The sequence below is a fragment of the Phallusia mammillata genome, chromosome 3, assembly GCF_965637545.1.
Source record: "Phallusia mammillata chromosome 3, kaPhaMamm4.hap1.1, whole genome shotgun sequence".
Classification (NCBI taxonomy): domain Eukaryota; kingdom Metazoa; phylum Chordata; class Ascidiacea; order Phlebobranchia; family Ascidiidae; genus Phallusia; species Phallusia mammillata.
In genome coordinates, this window is record NC_137254.1 from 23,814,064 (window position 1) to 23,833,132 (window position 19,069).

The 19,069-nt window shown below is 35.9% G+C and overlaps 3 protein-coding genes across 3 annotated transcripts in view; all 3 read left to right on the top strand.

The window, feature by feature from the left end:
- Positions 1-1,281: 1,281 nt before the first annotated feature.
- Positions 1,282-3,405, top strand: LOC145219861 (gamma-crystallin D-like). Its single transcript, XM_080087169.1, has 6 exons — positions 1,282-1,290; positions 1,414-1,535; positions 1,665-1,791; positions 2,124-2,245; positions 2,448-2,574; positions 3,280-3,405. Exons 1-6 carry the CDS (start codon positions 1,282-1,284, stop codon positions 3,403-3,405), a joined length of 633 nt encoding a protein of 210 aa, XP_079943295.1.
- A 5,077-nt stretch (positions 3,406-8,482) lies between these two features.
- Positions 8,483-9,861, top strand: LOC145219862 (gamma-crystallin N-like). Its single transcript, XM_080087170.1, has 5 exons — positions 8,483-8,491; positions 8,703-8,824; positions 9,019-9,145; positions 9,522-9,643; positions 9,738-9,861. Exons 1-5 carry the CDS (start codon positions 8,483-8,485, stop codon positions 9,859-9,861), a joined length of 504 nt encoding a protein of 167 aa, XP_079943296.1.
- Positions 9,862-12,046: 2,185 nt separating this feature from the next.
- The window catches only part of LOC145218392 (beta/gamma crystallin domain-containing protein 1-like), a 64,378-nt gene continuing 57,355 nt past the window's right edge, over positions 12,047-19,069 (top strand). The window contains exons 1-10 of the mRNA XM_080085794.1: positions 12,047-12,132; positions 12,491-12,568; positions 12,663-12,784; positions 12,922-13,048; positions 13,235-13,356; positions 13,566-13,692; positions 14,380-14,501; positions 14,631-14,757; positions 15,201-15,322; positions 15,482-15,608. Of these exons, the coding sequence (XP_079941920.1) occupies positions 12,560-12,568; positions 12,663-12,784; positions 12,922-13,048; positions 13,235-13,356; positions 13,566-13,692; positions 14,380-14,501; positions 14,631-14,757; positions 15,201-15,322; positions 15,482-15,608 (1,005 nt within the window). The 5' untranslated portion in view covers positions 12,047-12,132; positions 12,491-12,559. The remainder of the gene's footprint in view (positions 12,133-12,490; positions 12,569-12,662; positions 12,785-12,921; positions 13,049-13,234; positions 13,357-13,565; positions 13,693-14,379; positions 14,502-14,630; positions 14,758-15,200; positions 15,323-15,481; positions 15,609-19,069) is intronic.

The window sequence follows — 19,069 nt, forward strand, 5'->3', positions numbered from 1 at the left end:
TGCTTATTACCACGTGACATAGCAATATGCTTCATGGCGTTGGCAACGAACTTAGCCCCTTTGTTTCGCGTCGCCTGTTTGGCAATGTGAAGTGGCATTTTATCGTCGAAAACGGTCGCACTTTTTTCACTCCCTTGATATACGACAAATATTTGATCCTACGTGTACCACGCAAAATGTTTCTGCAAACACAGCCAGTTTTTGGCAAGTCTTTGAAGTCTTCTTGGTAATTAATCACAGCAAGGAATTTGCGAAACAAGTAAGCTGTCCTTTTCTGTATTCAAATATCATTGTACAAACGACAATGTTTTGTTGGGGCAAATGACTATCAGAGCTACAAGTGGACCTGAATCCTAAGCGAATCCAAAAGTACAAAGACGAATCATTATTCTCGTTTATAACTTAGTCAGTCAGTTGCTGCAGATAGCGAGACATAATAAACTTTCGGAAAGTAAGGGTTTGTCACATCACTCATCTTTCGATAAATCATCACATTGTGTGAAAAACAAAGGTATTGCATATTTGGAAATCTCTCACGGCTGCCGCGGCACACAGCTTGAGAATCACTGTTTTACGGTTTGCAAACAAACCGCCTTGTTGACAAATGTCTGGTTGATTGGTTGTACGCGACATTAAACTTTAAAGGAGAGAACTTTCGGCGAGGTGGTCATAACTAGCACGAAGGGCAAGCAGGATGTTGGATTAAGAAACACATGTCCGTAACAAAATTGTAGTTCCAGCTTAGTTAGTTTCACCTCCCATGTTTACTCATGAGTGTAGTCAATGTCGAAGCAATCAAATAAAAAAAGATTAAACTGGGTGTATATTTTGAGCATTTTCGCTAAGCTGCAATTGACCAAAATAAAGACAGTCTCATTTTATCAGACAATGCGTTTTGGGTTTTCACAGAAAACGTTTTTTTGGGGGGGATGGGTGGGGGGACAAAGTGGACAAAATGACCCTAAACTTTTCGGCAGCAATTGTCGACCACTTTGTACCCTTGTCTAAATTTGGAGGTTATGAATTGATAATGTGCGACAAGTGTATAGTTTTGAAACTGAAAAAATAAAATAGTACGCACGCCTTTAGCCACATCTGTGCCTAAACGTCAGCAAAAAGCCCTAGTTTAGGCCTACAATTGTAGCAAATGCTATAACGCCCTGTGGAGAGAGAATAAAAATGTCGCATTTGCAGAAAACCTTTATTTCAACACAGAAAAGTACATGACAAAAATCGTATTTGTGTGTGTTTCTTTTGCAACTCAAGCATCACCAAAAAAGCATGGCAAAGGTACGAAATGAAAAATTTTGACAAATCATGTCTGAAGAAAAGTTGATACTTTCTGTTTTGACACTCAATATTAACTTTCCATCAACAAAAAATTAATAGCAAAAATCATTCATCGTTTGTTAGATTATTCTTTTTGCTGACCCGAGTTTCAACGGACAATATGTTGAGTTGACTGCGGGTAGTGATAACCTCAGTGCGCAGGGAATGAACAACGTCGTGTCGTCAATTAAAGTGGAAGGAGCTCCGTAAGTAATTATCTTACCCAAATAAAAATCTTATGATTAAAATCTATTTGTAAGGTTAACGCTTTTCGAAGTTCAATGTGTGCTAATAACTAAGCAAATGTGTGATGACCATTGTGGTATTTATTGCAGATGGATTGTCTACCACGAAGAAAAATACATGGGTGTTAGTTACCTTTTGAAACCCGGTGACTACCCGAACTGGACAGCGTGGGGTGGCGAAGGCGACAAAATATCATCTGTGAAACCAGCACCATCGGTAAGCAGTTTACCAAGCAAAACACTCATGATCACATTTGTTGCGTACATCGACCAATCCAAACAATTTTAGTAACGTTACCAATGAATTTGCAAAAGTATTTTTAAATCACTGATTGTACATTTGATCGAATTAGTACGGATACATTAAATATGAAGCTTTCACAAATTGTTGAATTTAGCAATTTACCGCAACATTCCTGGAACAATGTTGTTATATTATCTGTTCGTACACGAGTCGATACGTTTTCGGTTACTGACTTGTCAGTTTGTACGAAAAATCTAAGGACTGTTAGAGTTATAATGGTAAAATACCATTGTCATTTTTTTCAGATTACACTTTATGCAGATCCAAATTTTACTGGAAAAAAGGTGCAGTTGACTTCGGGATGCCTATTTCTCGGTGATTTGGGAATGAATGACGTTGTATCGTCTATTATAGTGAACGAGGGCCTGTAGGTGTACCGTTTTACATTACCAAAACAAATCCTGTATTTTAAGTATATTCCAATTCAAAATACATTAAACATTTTATTTGTGCGTGGATATTTGTCAATATACTTTTTCACCCACAGACTTTGTGGGTTACTTTGTAACTCCTAACATTGTTACTAACCATGAAAACGTGGATTGAGTGATATTTTGCATTTGTTACAGATGGGAAATTTATGACGATTTATACTACAAGGGTGTAAAATACACATTGAGCCCTGGTCAATACAAAGACTGGAATGCTTGGGGTGGCCAAGGCGATAAATTATCTTCTGTCAAGCCAGTTTCAGCAGTAAGCAGTTTGCTAAATCTTTATCAAAATTAATCTAACGATTTGTTTATTCACAAAATTTGCGTCCGAATGCAAAGGTAGAAAGCATAAGCGGAAATTTACAAACATACACTTTAGTCAATTCCGAAGCAAACAAATAATCAGGGTTTAAACTGGGTGGATATTTTAGGCATTTTCGCTCAGCTGCGATTGACCAAAATAATGACAGTCTCATTTTTAAACTATGCTCATAGGGTTTTCACAGGAGACGTTTTTTAGATTAAAGCCGCAATGAAATGATCCTAAACCTCATTTCATGTTGGAACCTTGTTTAAATTTGGAGGTTAGAAATTGATAATGAGCGACGAGCAAATAGTTTTGAAACTGAAAAAATAAAATAGTACGTACGCCTATAGCCACATCTGTGCCTAAACGTCAGCAAAAAGCCCTAATATACCATTGCAGCAAATGTTATTACGCCTTGTATGATGAAGGAACAAAAATGTCGCAATTACCACCAAACCTTTAATACCACATAGAAAACTAGATGACAAAAATCGTATTTGTGTGTGTGTTTTTCGCAACACAAGCATCATCAAGAAAAGCATGGCAAAGGTACAAAAAGTATATTTTTAAATAACCGTACCTGAAAAAAAAAGTTTATACTTTCTGTTTTGACACTCAGTATTAACTTTCCATCAACAAAAATCATGCATTTTTGGTTAGATTATTCTTTTTGCTGACCCGAGTTTCAACGGACAAAATGTTGAGTTGACTGCGGGAAGTGATAACCTTGGTGCGCAGGGAATGAACAACGTCGTGTCGTCAATTAAAGTGGAAGGAGCTCCGTAAGTAATTATCTTACCCAAATAAAAATCTTATGATTAAAATCTATTAGTAAGGTTAACGCTTTTCGAAGTTCAATGTGTGCTAATAACTAAGCAAATGTGGACTGGCCATTGTGGTATTTATTGCAGGTGGATCGTCTATCACGAAGAAAAATACACGGGTGTGAATTACCTTCTGAAACCTGGTGAATATCCAACCTGGACAGCGTGGGGTGGCGAAGGAGACAAAATATCATCTGTGAAACCAGCACCATCGGTAAGCAGTGTACCAAGCAAAACACTCATGAACACATTTGTTGCGTACATCGACCAATGCAAACACTTTTAATAACGTTACCCAGTGAAGTAATTTTGCAAAAGTATTTTCAAATCACTGATTCTATATATTAGACCGAATTAGTACAAACATACTAAACATGGAGCTTTTACTAATTGTTGAGTTTTGTTTCCCACCACAACATTCCTGGAACAATGTTATCATATTTGTACACCAGTTGGTACGTTTTCGGTTAGTGACTGATCAGTTTGCATGAAAATCGAACAACAAGTTTGTAAGTAAACGGTTAGAGTTATAATGGCAAACACAATTTTGTTTCAGATTACACTTTATGCAGATCCAAATTTTACTGGAAAAAAGGCTCAGTTGACATCGGGATGCAAATTTCTCGATGAATTGGGAATGAATAACGTTGTATCGTCTATTATAGTGGACGGTGGCCCGTAGGTGTACAGTTATACATTACTTAAGCAATCCTGTCTTATAAGTATTTTCCATTTCAAAATAAATTAAACATTTTATTTGTGTGTTGATATTTTTACGCAAATACTTTGTGAGTAACTTTGTAACTCCAAACAAAGTTACTAACCATAAAAACATGGATTGAGTTATATTTTGTATTTATTACAGATGGGAAATTTATGACGATTCATACTACAATGGTGTAAAATACACATTGAGTCCTGGTCATTACAAAGACTGGAAAGCTTGGGGTGGCCAAGGCGATAAGTTATCTTCTGTCAAGCCAGTTTCAGCAGTAAGCAGTTTGCTAAATCTTTTTTTTTTGTACTTTAATCTGACGATTTGTTTATCCACAAAATTTGCGTTTAAATGTAAAGGTAGAAAGCATAAGCGGAAAAACAAGCAAGATATTCGTGAAAACTTTTAACACTAAAGACGAGTATTTTTTTAATTCGGAGTCACGATCCATAACGTTTATTTAGATTTTACTTTATGAGCACCCGGATTACAAAGGAAGAGTCGTTCGGATAACTGAACCATGTAGTTCTCTCGGTACTTACCAAATGAATGACCAAGTGTCGTCCATCAAAGTGGAAGGGGGGCCGTAAGTGTAATTTAAAATCATTACGTCAAACTCTTATCTTTTAGTCTCTAGACGAATTCAATAATTCATGTATGTTTATATGTTGTAGTTGGATTGTCTACGACGACGCAGAATACAAAGGTTTAAATTACACTCTGAACCCTGGAGGCTATCCGACCTGGACAGATTGGCATGGCCAAGGCGACAAAATATCTTCTGTGAAACCGGCATAAATAATACAACTTTATTCTAATCGCATTGTAAACTATTGTTAATTGGAGTTTTTGCCGTATCTGAAGTTAAGATAATAATAAAGTACTATAATTGGAATGTTATATAGAAAAATATTGCGTTGATTCGTACAGGCAAGTTGGCAGTTTTGTTGTAGTCCTCACAGAGTTGCTTGGCAAGTGGTTTTCGGTCCTTGCAAAACACGGTAGATGTAAAACATTAAACCACGCAAGTTTTGGACTAGATGGCGTAGCAAAAGCAAGACATTTTATTACTACACGAATCAAATCAAAATCGGTTAAATTTTAACTGTTTACATGACATTTAATCCACTTTACGAACACAGGGATTTCTTGGTCGCGTTACCTAAGTGGGCGCTCATATTTAAATCACAACAGTAAATACTTGTAAGTCGTAGGATGAGCATATTTAGAAAAAGACTGCGGAAATACTCAAAACTGAAAAGAAAACCGCAATTTAAAGAAAGGCATCGGTTTGGAACAAAAGAAAACGCAGAGAATAACTTAAAATGCTTCGATGTTTGCAAAAACTGTACGCTTTGCATGAGCATGTTTTTTGACACCCACAAATGCCTGGCGCTCCGCAATACTAGCTATGTAAACAGTTTACATTTACTGCTCATATAATTTCAACAGACTGATTGGGCATTCAGTTTTCTCAAGACGGTTGCGGATTACTTTCGATTTTTGAAAAGATCTTTATTGAAGTGTTCGGGTTAGAAAGTGATTTCAACTAATGACGAGCAAAATCCTTCATAAGTGCTAAATTGATGAGGCGATTGTCACTATATACAATGCATGGAACATTAATGCATATGGCACACACAGCAGAAAACGGTTATCTTAGAAAGAGCAGTATTGTCTGAAACGTTTTGTGATGGCAAAAAAGAAAACCCCCAAAATATCTAAGTTTGTTTCGATGTTTGCAAACTGTAGGCGAGCATGAGCATGTTTTTTACCACACTCAAATGCCAACAACTTTCCCACCACCAACAAAAACAAATGACAATTGTCATTTTGAGTGTTGAGTGTTAACACTCAATCCGATTCAGGTGGCGACAGCAACATTGCGATTTTATGAATACATGCAACACTTTTACACGGATACTGGTGCAACTGCAAGGTGCCTAATGTCATCCTGGTGCCAAAAGCAAACGGCTTTCTCGATTCACACAATGCCCCTGTTGGTTTTTAAATGTTTTAGTAAGATTTTACGTCCAGATTACTTTGCCGATTATTTACACTTTTTGACCTACAGTAACATTTAGCGACTAATAAGTCTTGTGGCTTTCTTGAACAAAGTAGAGTTGACGCCAATAAAAGAACTGCGGACGTCACCACGACACCTTTGAGAAGGATTGCCTGTCAAAGAAGTAATGTTGACAAACACACAGTTTAGGTCTTTGTTGACCATTCTCAACAAATAAAAATGCTGAGGGTTAAGGCTATTAGGGTCAGGGTGAGGGTTTGTAACTGTAATACTATTGAACTCAATGTTAGATACCTTTTTTGGGCAAACATTCGCACATGCGAATGGTGTTAACACATGGTGTTTAGGACCACCCCCAAAGCATGTGGGTACAAACCCTCACCCCGAACCTAAAGCTCTAACCGTCAACATTTTCAAAGATTTGTATGTTGTATCGATAGATTGCGTGGGTTGCGTATTTTAGAAGAACCCTCATAAAACAGATTGTGCCGGATTACATGGTACCAGTCGCAGAAGCATTTTCTTGACCTGACAAGGATTGAATCAGGGCGAACAACGCACAATTGATCGCCCTCAACTACCGATTTATAAGGTTTGTCAAATGTAAATTGAAATATATAAACCGGCGGCCGTGTGTTACTTTGGCTGCTGGAATTGCTTCTGAAACTAAAAGTTTTCATTTTGAAAAAAAAAAACAGAATTAGAAGAACAAGCATCTTCAGACAGAAGGATAAGAACCGCTTCCAGCGACTGTACTTTCGATTTGGGATTATTGGTGGCCGTTAGTAAAATAAAACTTGTGAAACAGACAGTAATAGAAAAAAAACGTCATGTATCCCTTGAATATAAACTATTTGATTTTATTTGCAACATTGAATTGCCATTATTAAATTCTGAAAATTTTGTTGTGTATACCAAATTAATTAATTAATTAAAAAATATGATTTCCTTTACGGAAACTCGATCCTTTGCACGCATTTCCATGAAAGCGTTTACGAACCGAAATGAACTAATGGATTAAACAATAAATTGTGTTTGTTTTTAATTAAAAATTAATTGTTCCCGGATTTGTCTGCATTTCCAATTAAAAAACAATGAGTCTGGATATTTCAAGCAGACGTTAGCATCTGCTTTAATGCTTTGTTACAAGGCGAGTAAAAAGTACAACCATAAACATATTTTATTGATTGTGGTCACTAAATGCGTGTTTACAACACTACGACTAAAATGGAAACAAAAGATTTGAACACATAAGACAACCAGCACCTAATGAACTATTGCACTTGCACTCTTATTTGTCAACACATGAAGCATCTAGTCTTTAAACGTTGAAAACAAGACTTCTGGTTTGTGGAATATATATATATATATAGCCTATAGGCTACATTACTTCTTTTTTACAAACCACAAGAGGCACTGGTAAATACACCGCTGTTTATAGTTCTTATATGAATGAATATTATGAGAGGATTTCTTATTACACTCCAGTTTCACAGGACTTGAAAATAGGGTGCTTCAAAACCGTTTGTAAGCATTTGGCGTTCAATTAAGGTCTCTGGAACAAAAATTATATATTCAATACCGACCACTTTGTACTTGTGTACTTTTAGACTGTTATATGTCTAAATCTGGAGGTTAGAAATTGGTAGTTTGTGACGAGTAAAGTAGTTTTAAAACTAAAACAAAAAAGCAAGTTTTGAAACTGATAAAAAATGATATCTCGCAATTTAGGAACGATACAGATAAAAATACTGCTTAAAATTAACTTTGAAAAGACGAATAAGCTATCTGAAATTCATTACGAAACATTACAAAAAGAAAACAATACCCAGTACGTCATTTTTTGCTATATAAGCACTGTTTTTTACGCTATTACAGGAAAGTTTTCAATGTCTACACACCAATAAACGATGCGTTGATTTCCTTTGAAAGGGGAAGAATACTGTTATTTACGCTTACTTACACCCAAAAAAGTCTTATGCCAAGATTTGGGTACAAAACAATTTCTTCCGGGGATTTGTGATTAAATAAATAAATAAAGACGAGTAGGAACGAAGAGAAAGTGGTCAATTTGCCGCAACGGTTACCGACAAATTTCAAACCCTTAAGTTCAAAACTGTTGCATTAGCAGGTTTTGTGATATGCGACGCGTGAAAAGATGTCAAAATCAAACTAACTGAAGCATTAAATGTAAAAATGCTTTAAAGAAAACATTAGAATAATTTTAATTTCTGTTTTAGTAAAGTTGATTTTAAAAATTTTGTTGTGTTTGTTCACAACACCCAATACAGAGAAATCATGTTAAAGGTAAGAAATATTATTTATAAACCATTGAAAAGTATTTACCAAAATTACATATTGTTCTAAATTTAACCTCTTTGGATCTCCGATTAAAGAAAATATTCAACACAATGAGCAAGAAATTTATTGCGTTGTTTAAAATTTAGACAATTGCAACACGGTTGTCTTGACGACACCATAGTAGAAAGTTTAACTCAATGGATGTGTTATTTTTTAGATTATTCTTTATTCAGAGTCATGGTATGAGGGAAAAAAGGTCGAATTGACTTCCGCATGCGACAACTTAGGCGATTACGGCATGAATAACACCGTGTCATCTATTAAAGTGGAAGGAGAACCGTACGTACATTTTTAACATTATCTGAACATTTCTTACAGACTATTTTGCAAGTCTATCAAAAGTTCCGATATATTTCACGCAAAGACTTAAAATTGTTTTCGTAACTTGTATTGGTAACTTCGCAATTGCCAAAATTATTGTGTGATGGTGTGCAATAACAAACGTGTACTGGGATGAAATTGGTTTTGTGCAGATGGAATGTGTACGAACAAGCAGACTACAAGGGTGCGAGTTATGTTCTCCACCCTGGTAACTACGCAACCTGGACAGCCTGGGGAGGAGAAAATGACAAAATATCTTCTGTAAAACCAGCTCCATCAGTAAGCCGACGCATGAATTTTATGTTTTGTAAACCGCCGAATTCAGACGCCAGCAGATAACTGTTTGTAAGAATGTTGTAAGACAAAGAAAACTTAAAGAGGCTTTTGTTTTTTAAAATCAAAGTTAAATTATGTTTTATTTTTTTAAATCAAAATCTGATCTCCCATGTTGCAACGCACGGGTGTCTTATCTTCTTGATTGTGAAATCGTAAGACATGAATGAGCATGGGCGCTGTACCGAGCAGTTAAACTCAACAGGGCATAGTCAACGATAACATTTAAACGACGCTTTAACATTATAGAAGTTACAAAGCATTTTTTTTATGTTTGGTTCAGAGTCATAAAGGTCCATTGTCAACATTTTTGTTTCTTCAGATTACACTTTATGAACATGCAAATTTCGCTGGTAAACAACTTCATTTAAATAAGGGATGCAATTTTCTTGGTTACGAGGGAATGAATGATGTAGTGTCATCCGCCAAAGTTGCCAGAGGAGAGTAAGTAGATTTTCTGGAAACATTATTGAAACAATAGTTGCATGGTATAAATGTTCATTCACTTGATTAAGCGAGTTCATTCACCATTTTGCAGTTGGATTGTTTACGATGGCGGTAACTACAATGGAGAAAGTCACACACTTACACCTGGCGACTACCCGATTTGGACAGATTGGGGTGGTACAAATGACAGAATGTCTTCCGTGAGACCAGCCTAAAACACTAAAGCAAATAAAGCTTTATTGTTCCTATAATATGACATCACGTTATTCGGATTTTTGACTTTTTAATGCATTATGAATGATAATAAAGTGCTACTCGGAATGTTATACATTATACAGATTCTGTATTTTTGGGCTGGCGTTTGTTATTTCTTTTGCAAAAAGATAAAAAACTGAGATTCGTTGCAGATATATTAGTTTGCCAAGGAACCCTAGCACAAATGGATGGTGGTTTTAAGAAAAACTTCCCACCATATAGACAGCATACAGTTTATCGACTGAGTTAAATAGCTATATACAAAAGTAGCAGCAATAAATCTGTACATTTGAAGTAAGTTTTAACTCGAAGCAAAAACTCTTGCAAAATAGAGATAACTTTACGTATGTGGCCAAATTTAGTCTTTGTGAAAGACTGAAAACCGCTGATTGGCCTGGAACGCGCTGCTTTGCCAATCAGGCACTTACAAAAGGAACCTTCCGTTTTGTAAAAGAAGCTTTTTCTCAGGGTAGCGTGAGGTGTCGGCAGTCTCGACGTGTTTTTGCAATTATACGTACTTTTATTGATGTTGATTTTAGAGGTTTAATAAAGTTGCGTCGACCAAAATTAAACCAGTGCTAGGTATCTAAGGCTTTAGTGGTGAGCCATTATTGCAGGGTTCGTGTCCAAAATAATTTCGTAACGGTAAATCCCTAATTGCTGAATGTGGAGTTGATTGGTTTAGTACCATGCATTAATAATGAGTGTTTTCATATGACAGTTTAAGTGCTTTTGGAAGGACATTTTTAAGACAGACGGTTTTGTGGCGCGTGGATAAACTTTAGGCATTTGTCAGGCATTTAATCGGTTGCCCGTGGCCGACATTTTTTCTCAAGACACCTCAAGACACTTTCTCTTATAGACCAGAAATCTTCTCGTGGCATACTTTTCAAATAACCCTTAGTTGATAATATTAGAGATCTTTTCAGAACAACTTTCAAAACAGTTTTATTTATCGGGTGCATAGGCAAAGCAACACGCAGAAACGTCATGTCGAGTAGAATCAGACAAAAGGGCAACAATAGCCAACTGTAGTATCATGAAACAGGTTGTACCGAATTACATGGTATCGATAACAGCAGCATTTCCCTGACCTGACAAGGAGTGAATCAGGGCGAACCAAGCATAATTGAGCACCCTCGACTATCGATTTATGAGGTTTGTCAAATGTCAATTGAAATAACTTACATATTCCGGCGGCCGAGTGTTACTTTGGCTGCTTGAATTGCTGAAAAAAACTGAAAGTTTTCATTTTGTAAAAGTCAGAATTAGAAGGACGAGCATCTTCAGACAGAAGAACAAGCGGCCGCCACTAATCCTAAATCAAAAGCACAGTCGCTGGAACACGCTTCCAGGGACTTTACTTTTGATTTAGGATTATCGGCGGCCGTTAGTAAAATAAAACTTGTGAAACAATCAGTAACAAAAGAAAAAAACGTCATGTATCCCTTGACTAAAATACACTCTTTATTTGCAAGATTGATTTTATTTGCAACATGGAATTGTGATTATTAATTTTAAAAATTTGGCTGTATATACCAAATTAATTAATTAATTAAAAAAGTATTATTTCCTTTGCGGAAACTCGATCGTTTGCACCCTTTTCCATGAAAGCGTTTACGAACCGACATGAACTAATGGATTAAACAAAAAAATTGTGTTTATTTTCAATTAAAAATTAATTGTTTCCGGATTTGTCTGCATTTCCAATTAAAAAACAATGAGTCTGGATGTTTTAAGCAGACGTTAGCATCCGTTTTAAATGCTTTGTGACAAGGCGAGTAAAAATACGAGTAAAAAAATTGTCAACACATCAGCATCTATAGTCTTTAAACGTTGAAAAAAAGATTTCTGGTTGATGGGCTGTAGGCTACATTACTTCTTTTTACGAACCACAAGAGACACTGGTAACTACTTCACTGTTTATAGTTCTTATATGAATGAATATTATGAGTGGATTTTATTACACTCCATTATTAGGCTATTACACTCTTATTACAGTCCAGTTTCACAGGACTTGACAATAAGATACTTCAAAATATTTCTAAGCATTTGGCGTTAAATTAAGGTCTCTAGAACAAAAATTATTTTAGAAAGGGTTTACTGTTTCTCGCATTAACTGTTCCCAGATGAATGCTGAGGTGATAAATGCTGCAAACCGAGCGCAAATTCTACAAACTCTACCGGAAACTATATTGACAACAAGTACCAGGAACGCTGGTATTGCAATGGTATTCCATTTGATTAATGATAGTCGCATTTTAGACAGGGCTCTTTTTCTTTCACAGAAAACGTTTTTGAGGATAAAAGCCGATGAAATGATCATAAATTTGTCGGCAACAATTTACCGACCGCTTTGGGCCCTTGTGTAGTTTTGGACCGTTTTGTTTAATTCGGAGGTTAAAAATTGACAGTTGCGACGAGTAAAGTAGTTTTGAAACTATAGTAGTGCCTCTGTCGCGACATATCTGCATTAGGAGGACTAATACAATCGAAAAAAACCTCGTAATATTGAATTGTAACAAAAGTTACGCCTTGTGGCGTGTGAATTAAACTGTCGCAATTACTACTAAACCTACATTATTATAGAAAAGAAAGTAGATTACAAAAACTGCATTTGTGGTTTTTTTTCGCAACACATCCATCACAAAGAGAAGAATGGTGAAGGTAAGAAATAAGAACCGTGTATACTTTTTGTTCTGATTCTCAGTCCGTCACCAAATGATTATAGCAGCAGCATATAAAGTCATGTTTTTGTCAGATTGTTCTTTATGCCGACCCGAATTTCAGTGGAAAAAAAGTTAAGTTGACTGCAGCAAGTGCTAACCTCAGTGAGCAGGGAATGAACAACGTGGTGTCGTCAATAAAAGTTAAAGGAGCTCCGTGAGTATTATTTTAAACAATCCCTGAACAAAATCTTGTCTTTAAATTTATTTGTTTGTTAGGTAGACACTTTGTAAAGTTTAATGTATGTTAATGACAGATGAAAGGTATACTGGCCATTGTTGTATTTATTGCAGATGGATTGTCTACAACGAAGAAAATTACGCTGGTGTTTGTTACCTTTTGAAACCTGGTGAATACCCAACCTGGACAGCGTGGGGAGGCGAAGGCGATAAAATATCATCAGTGAAACTGGCACCATCGGTAAGCAGTTTACCAAATAAAACACGCATAATCACATTTGTTGTCTACATCGACTAACGCAAACCTTTTTAATAACGTTACCCAGTGAAGTAAATTTGCGAAAGTTTTTTTAAACCAGTGATTGTCTATTTGACCGAATTGGTAAACGGTTAGAGTTATAATGGAAAACACCCACGTTTTTTTCAGATTACACTTTATGCAGATCCAAATTTTACTGGAAAAAAGGTGAATTTGACTTCGGGATGCCCATTTCTCGGTAAAAGGAAAATGAATGACCTTGTATCATCTATTATAGTGAACGAGGGCCGGTAGGTGTATTGTTTTACATTACCTAAACAAATCCTATATTTTAAGTACAGTATATTTCAATTCAAAATATATGAAACATTTTATTTGAGTGTTTATTTTTTTGTCAATATACTTTTTAACGCACCGACTTTGTGGGTTACTTTGTAACTCCTAACATTGGTACTAACCATTAAAACGTGGAATGAGTTATATTTAGCATTTTTTACAGATGGGAAATTTATGACGATGCATACTACAAGGGTGCAAAATACACCCTGGGCCCTGGTGAATACAGAGACTGGAATGCTTGGGGAGGTCAAGGCGATAAATTATCTTCTGTCAAGCCAGTTTCAGCAGTAAGCAGTTTGCTAAATCTTTTTTAAATTCAATCTAACGATTTACTTATCCACAAAATTTGCGTTTGGGTGTAAAGGTAGAAAACATAAGCGTAAATTTGCAACATACGCTTTAGTCAATTCAGAAGTTTATGAATAAATAAGGTTTAAACTGGGTGGATTTTTGCGCATTTTCGCTCAGCTGCGATTGACTAAAATAATGACAGTGTAATTATCAGACTATGCTCTTTGGGTTTTCGCAGTAAACTTTTTTTGGATAAAAGCCGATAAAATGATCCTAAATTTGGAGGCTAGAAATTGATAGTTTGAGACGAGTAAATAATTTGAAACCAAAACAACAAAATAGTATAAGTACGCATTTAGCCACATCTATGCTAAAACATTAGTAAAAAGCCCTAATAAACACTAAATAACACTTGAATTGACGCCTAATTGTATGGTGGGGGAATAAAAATGTCGCAATTACCACCAAACCTTTATCACTACAAAGAAAAGTAGACAACGAAAATCGTATTTATGTGTTTTTTTCGCAACACAAGCATCACCAAAAGGATAGCTACGATACAAAAAGTATATTTTTGAATAACCGTAGCTAAAGAAGCGTTTATAATTTCTGTTTTGACTATATCAATATTAACTTTCCATTAACAAAAAACTTACAGCAAAAATCATGCTTCTTTTCTAAAGATTACTCTTTTTGTTGACCCGAGTTTCAATGGAAAAAATGTTGAGTTGACTGCACCAAGTGCTAACCTTAGTGAGCAGGATATGAACAACGTTGTGTCGTCCATTACAGTGGAAGGAGCTCCGTGAGTAATTTTTTTATCCAAAGAAAAATCTTATCATTAAAATCTGTTTGTAAGGTTAACACTTTTTAAAGTTCAATGTATGCCAATGACTGATGAACAGTATACTGACCATTGTCGTACTTATTGCAGATGGATTGTCTACCACGGTGAAAAATACACGGGTGTTAATTACCTTGTGAAACCTGGTGAATACCCAACATGGACAGCGTGGGGTGGCGAAGGCGATAAAATATCATCAGTGAAACCAGCACCATCGGTAAGCAGTTTACCAAAAAAACGCTCATGATCACATTGTTGCGTACACCGACTAATGCGAACACTTTTAATAACGTCAACCAGTTAGAAGAATTTGGAAAACAACTGATTGTATCAAGTTTGCAGAACTCTTCTGGCAAATGTAATTTTATTCCGATGTTTCGACGTCCTATACAGGTCGTCTTCATCAGGGCCACTGATTGTATATTTGACCAAATTAGTACGGGTATTTTGAAAACAGAGCTTTTACTAATTGTTGAATTTTACTTTCCACCAAATCATTCCTGGTGCAATGTTATCATATTGATACTTTTAAATGTGTTTGCACACGAGTCGATATGTTTTCGGTTACTTACTGTTCAGTTAGTACGAAAAAACCGAACAAGTTTGAAAGTAAACGGTTACAGTTATAATAATAAAATACCAATGTGTTTTTTTTTTCAGATTACACTTTATGCAGATCCGAATTTTACTGGAAAAAAGGTGCAGTTGACTTCGGGATACGGATTTCTCGGTGAATTGGGAATGAATGACGTTGTATCGTCTATTATAGTGGACGAGGGCACGTAGGTGTACAGTTTTACATTACCTACACAAATCCTGTCTGAAAAGTATTTTCCAATTCAACATAAAATAAACTTTTTTGTGTTGATAATTTTACGCACATACTTTGTGGGTAACTCCTAACAAAGCTTGGATTGAGTTATATGTTGCGTTTGTTACAGATGGGAAATTTATGACGATTCATACTACAAGGGTGTAAAATACACCCTGAGCGCTGGTGAATACAAAGACTGGAATGCTTGGGGAGGCCAAGGCGATAAACTATCTTCTGTCAAGCCAGTTTCAGCGGTAAGCAGCATTTTGCAACATATATTATAAATTTAATGTGACGATTTGTTTATCCACAAAATTTGCATTTCAATGTAAAGGTAGAAAGCATAAGCGAAAATTTACAAACATGAAAGATATTCGTGAAAACTTTTGTGCACATTTTGTAAATTCAGAGTTGAGATCCATAACAGTGACTGGCTACATTTTTTTCAGATTTTACTTTATGAGCACCCGAATTTCCAAGGAAGAGTCGTTCGGATAACTGAACCATGCGGCTTTCTCGGTACTTACCAAATGAATGACCAAGTGTCGTCCATCAAAGTGGAAGGGGGACCGTAAGTGTAATTTAAAATCATTATGTCAAACTCGTATGTTTTAGTCTCTTGACGAATTCAATACTTCATGTACGTTTATATGTTGTAGTTGGATTGTCTACGACGACGCAGAATACAAAGGTTCAAATTACACTCTGAACCCTGGTGGCTATCCAACCTGGACCGATTGGGGTGGTCAAGGCGACAAAATATCTTCTGTGAAACCGGCATAAAAACACAAAAATAATACAACTTTATTCTAATCGCATTATAAACTATTGTTAACTGGAGTTTTAGCCGTATGTGTGGTTAATATAATAACAAAATACTATACTTGGAATGTTATACAGTAAAATGTTGCGTTGATTCGTACCGACAAGTTGGCAGTTTTGTTTAGTCCTCATAGAATTGCTTGGTAAGTGGTTAATTGGTACTTGCAAAACAAGTAGATGCATGTAGAACATTAAACCTGGCAAATTTTGGACTAGATGGCGTAGCAGAAGCAAGACATTTTATTACTACACGAATCAAATCAAAATCGGTTAAGTTTTAACTGTCTACATTACATTTAATCCACTTTTTAAGAACACAGGAATATCTTGGTCGCGTTACCTACGTGAGCGCTCATATTTAAATCACATCAGCAAATATTTGGAAGACGTAGGATGCGCATATTTAAAAAATGATTGCGGAAATACTCAAAACTGAAAAGAAAGCCGCAATTTAAAGAAAGGCATCGGTTGGGAACAAACGGAAACGCAGAAAATAACTTAAAATGTTTCGATGTTTGCAAAAACTGTACGCTTTGCATGAGCATGTTTTTTGACACCCACAGATGTTAAGAACATCCCAACGCAGACCAATCTTATTCGCGTAGCCGTAGTGGGATAACTGACGTTACGATTTTGTTAGTACGTGCAACAGTTTCACACGCATACTGGTGCACCACAATATCAGCTATGTAAGGTGCTCTGAATGGGCATTCAGTTTGCTCAGGGCGGTTGTTTCGATTTTGAAAAGATCTTTGTTGAAGTGGTTTGAAAGTGATTTCAACTAATGACAAACAAAATCCTTCATAAGTGCTAAATTGTTACTATAAGAATGCACGGAACAATAACGTATATGGCACACACATCAGAAAACGGTTATTCTACAAAGAGCAGTATTGTCTGACACGTGTTGTGCTGGAAAAAAAGAAAACCCTAAACATATCTTAGTTTGTTTCGATGTTTGCAAACTGTACGCTAGCATGAGCATGTTTTTTACCACACTCAAATGCCAGCAACTTTTTCAGAACCAACAAATGACTCTTTTTGGGCTAAAATTCGCACATGTATTAACACATGGTGTTTAGAACCACCCTCAAAACATGTGAGAATATTAACCGAAAAGAGGTATCCGAGATTGAATTGTAATTAGGTTATATACAAACCCTTACCCGGACTCTAAAAGCTCCCTCATGAAACAGGTTGTACCGGATTACATGGTACCGGTAGCAGGAACATTTTCCTGACCTGACAGGACTCATTTAGGGCGAACAACGCACAATTGAACACCCACGGTTATCGGTTACCAGGTTTGTCAAATGTAAAATGAAATATATATATCTGCAGCCGTGCGTTACTTTCAACACATACAGCACTTAATATTTGAAAACCAGATATTTGTTATATGTAATATAGGATACATTACTTTTTTTTACAAACCACAAGAGGCACTGGTAAATACGCCGCTGTTTATAGTTCTTATATGAAAGAAGAAAATAAGTGAATTCTAATTATAATCTGTTTCACAGGACTTGAAAACAAGATGGGCTTCAAAAAAATTTGAGCATTTGGCGTTCAATTAGGGTCTATGGAAAAATATTTTAGAAGGGTTTGCTGTTTAGTAGCTGTTCCCAGACGAACGCTCGGTAGATAAATGATGCAAACCGAGCGCAAATTCTACAAACTGTACCGGAAACTATATTGACAACAAATACCAGGAGCTCTGGTATTGCAATGGTATTCCATTCGATTAATGATAGTTGCATTTTAGACAGGGCTCTTTATGTTTCGCAAGGAACAATTTTGTTAAATTAAATAAAAAGTATTATTTCCATTACGGAAACTCGATCCTTTACACGCATTTCCATGAAAGCGTTTACGAACCGACATGGACTAATGGATTAAACAATAAAATTGTTTGTATTTTTAATTAAAAATTAATTGTTTCCGGATTTGTCTGCATTTCCAATTAAAAAAGCTGTTGCATGTTCCAACATGACAAAAACGTTTGGGTATTTAGAATTAAAACCAAATGAGTCTGGATATTTTAAGCAGACGTTAGCATCTGCTTTAAATGCTTTGTTACAAGGCGAGTAAAAAGTACAACCATATGCACATATCTTTATTGTGGTCAGTAAATGCGTGTTTACAGCACTACGAGTAAAATGGGATACAAAAGAATCAAACACATATGGCGACCAACATCTAACAAACTCGAAATAGTGCAATTGCACTTTTATTTTACAACACATACAGCATCCAGTCGTTGGAATCAAGATTTCTGGTTTGTGGAATATAGGCTACATTACTTCTGACGCATGTTGTGTAATGAATGCAATACATATATATATAAGTAATTTTTATTTAGTCATGTATTGCATTTATCTGGTTAAAATTAAATTACGCTGGCGGAATTGTGTTGCCAAGCGTAAGTGAAACTTTTTTAGAAACCAAGCATAACTTTTTACAGTGTTTACTTTAAGTTGAACCATTGATTTCCTTCTTTAAATTCTTTGTAACCCAAAGACTAATGTAACCCAAAAACCAAACAAAGCAATTTGTTCTGTGGTCAATCAAGGATTTTTTTGTTTCACAGATTACACTTTATACAGATAATAAATTTCGAGGCAAAAGGTTGAGTTTAATTTCGCATGCCGTTCCCTCGTTGAGCTTGGGATGTATGACGTTGTGGCGTCCACTTTTTGCTCTGAGCACTTGCAAAGCCTATCAAGACATACAGCATCTGATCTTTAAACGTTAAAAACAAGATTTGTGGATTGTGGAATATAGGCTACATTACTTCTTTTTACAAACCACAAGAGGCACTGGTAAATACACCGCTGTTTGTAGTTCCAATATGAACGAAGAATATGAGTGGATTTCTTGTTACACTGCAATT

What these genes read in the sequence shown, in the direction of transcription:
- LOC145219861 (XM_080087169.1), top strand. An exon ending in CTGTGAAACCAGCACCATCG is followed by an intron (nt 1,792 to 2,123) that starts GTAAGCAGTTTA and finishes CATTTTTTTCAG; the next exon opens with ATTACACTTTATGCAGATCC. An exon ending in CTGTCAAGCCAGTTTCAGCA is followed by an intron (nt 2,575 to 3,279) that starts GTAAGCAGTTTG and finishes ATTTTTGGTTAG; the next exon opens with ATTATTCTTTTTGCTGACCC.
- LOC145219862 (XM_080087170.1), top strand. An exon ending in ATTAAAGTGGAAGGAGAACC is followed by an intron (nt 8,825 to 9,018) that starts GTACGTACATTT and finishes GGTTTTGTGCAG; the next exon opens with ATGGAATGTGTACGAACAAG. An exon ending in CTGTAAAACCAGCTCCATCA is followed by an intron (nt 9,146 to 9,521) that starts GTAAGCCGACGC and finishes TTGTTTCTTCAG; the next exon opens with ATTACACTTTATGAACATGC.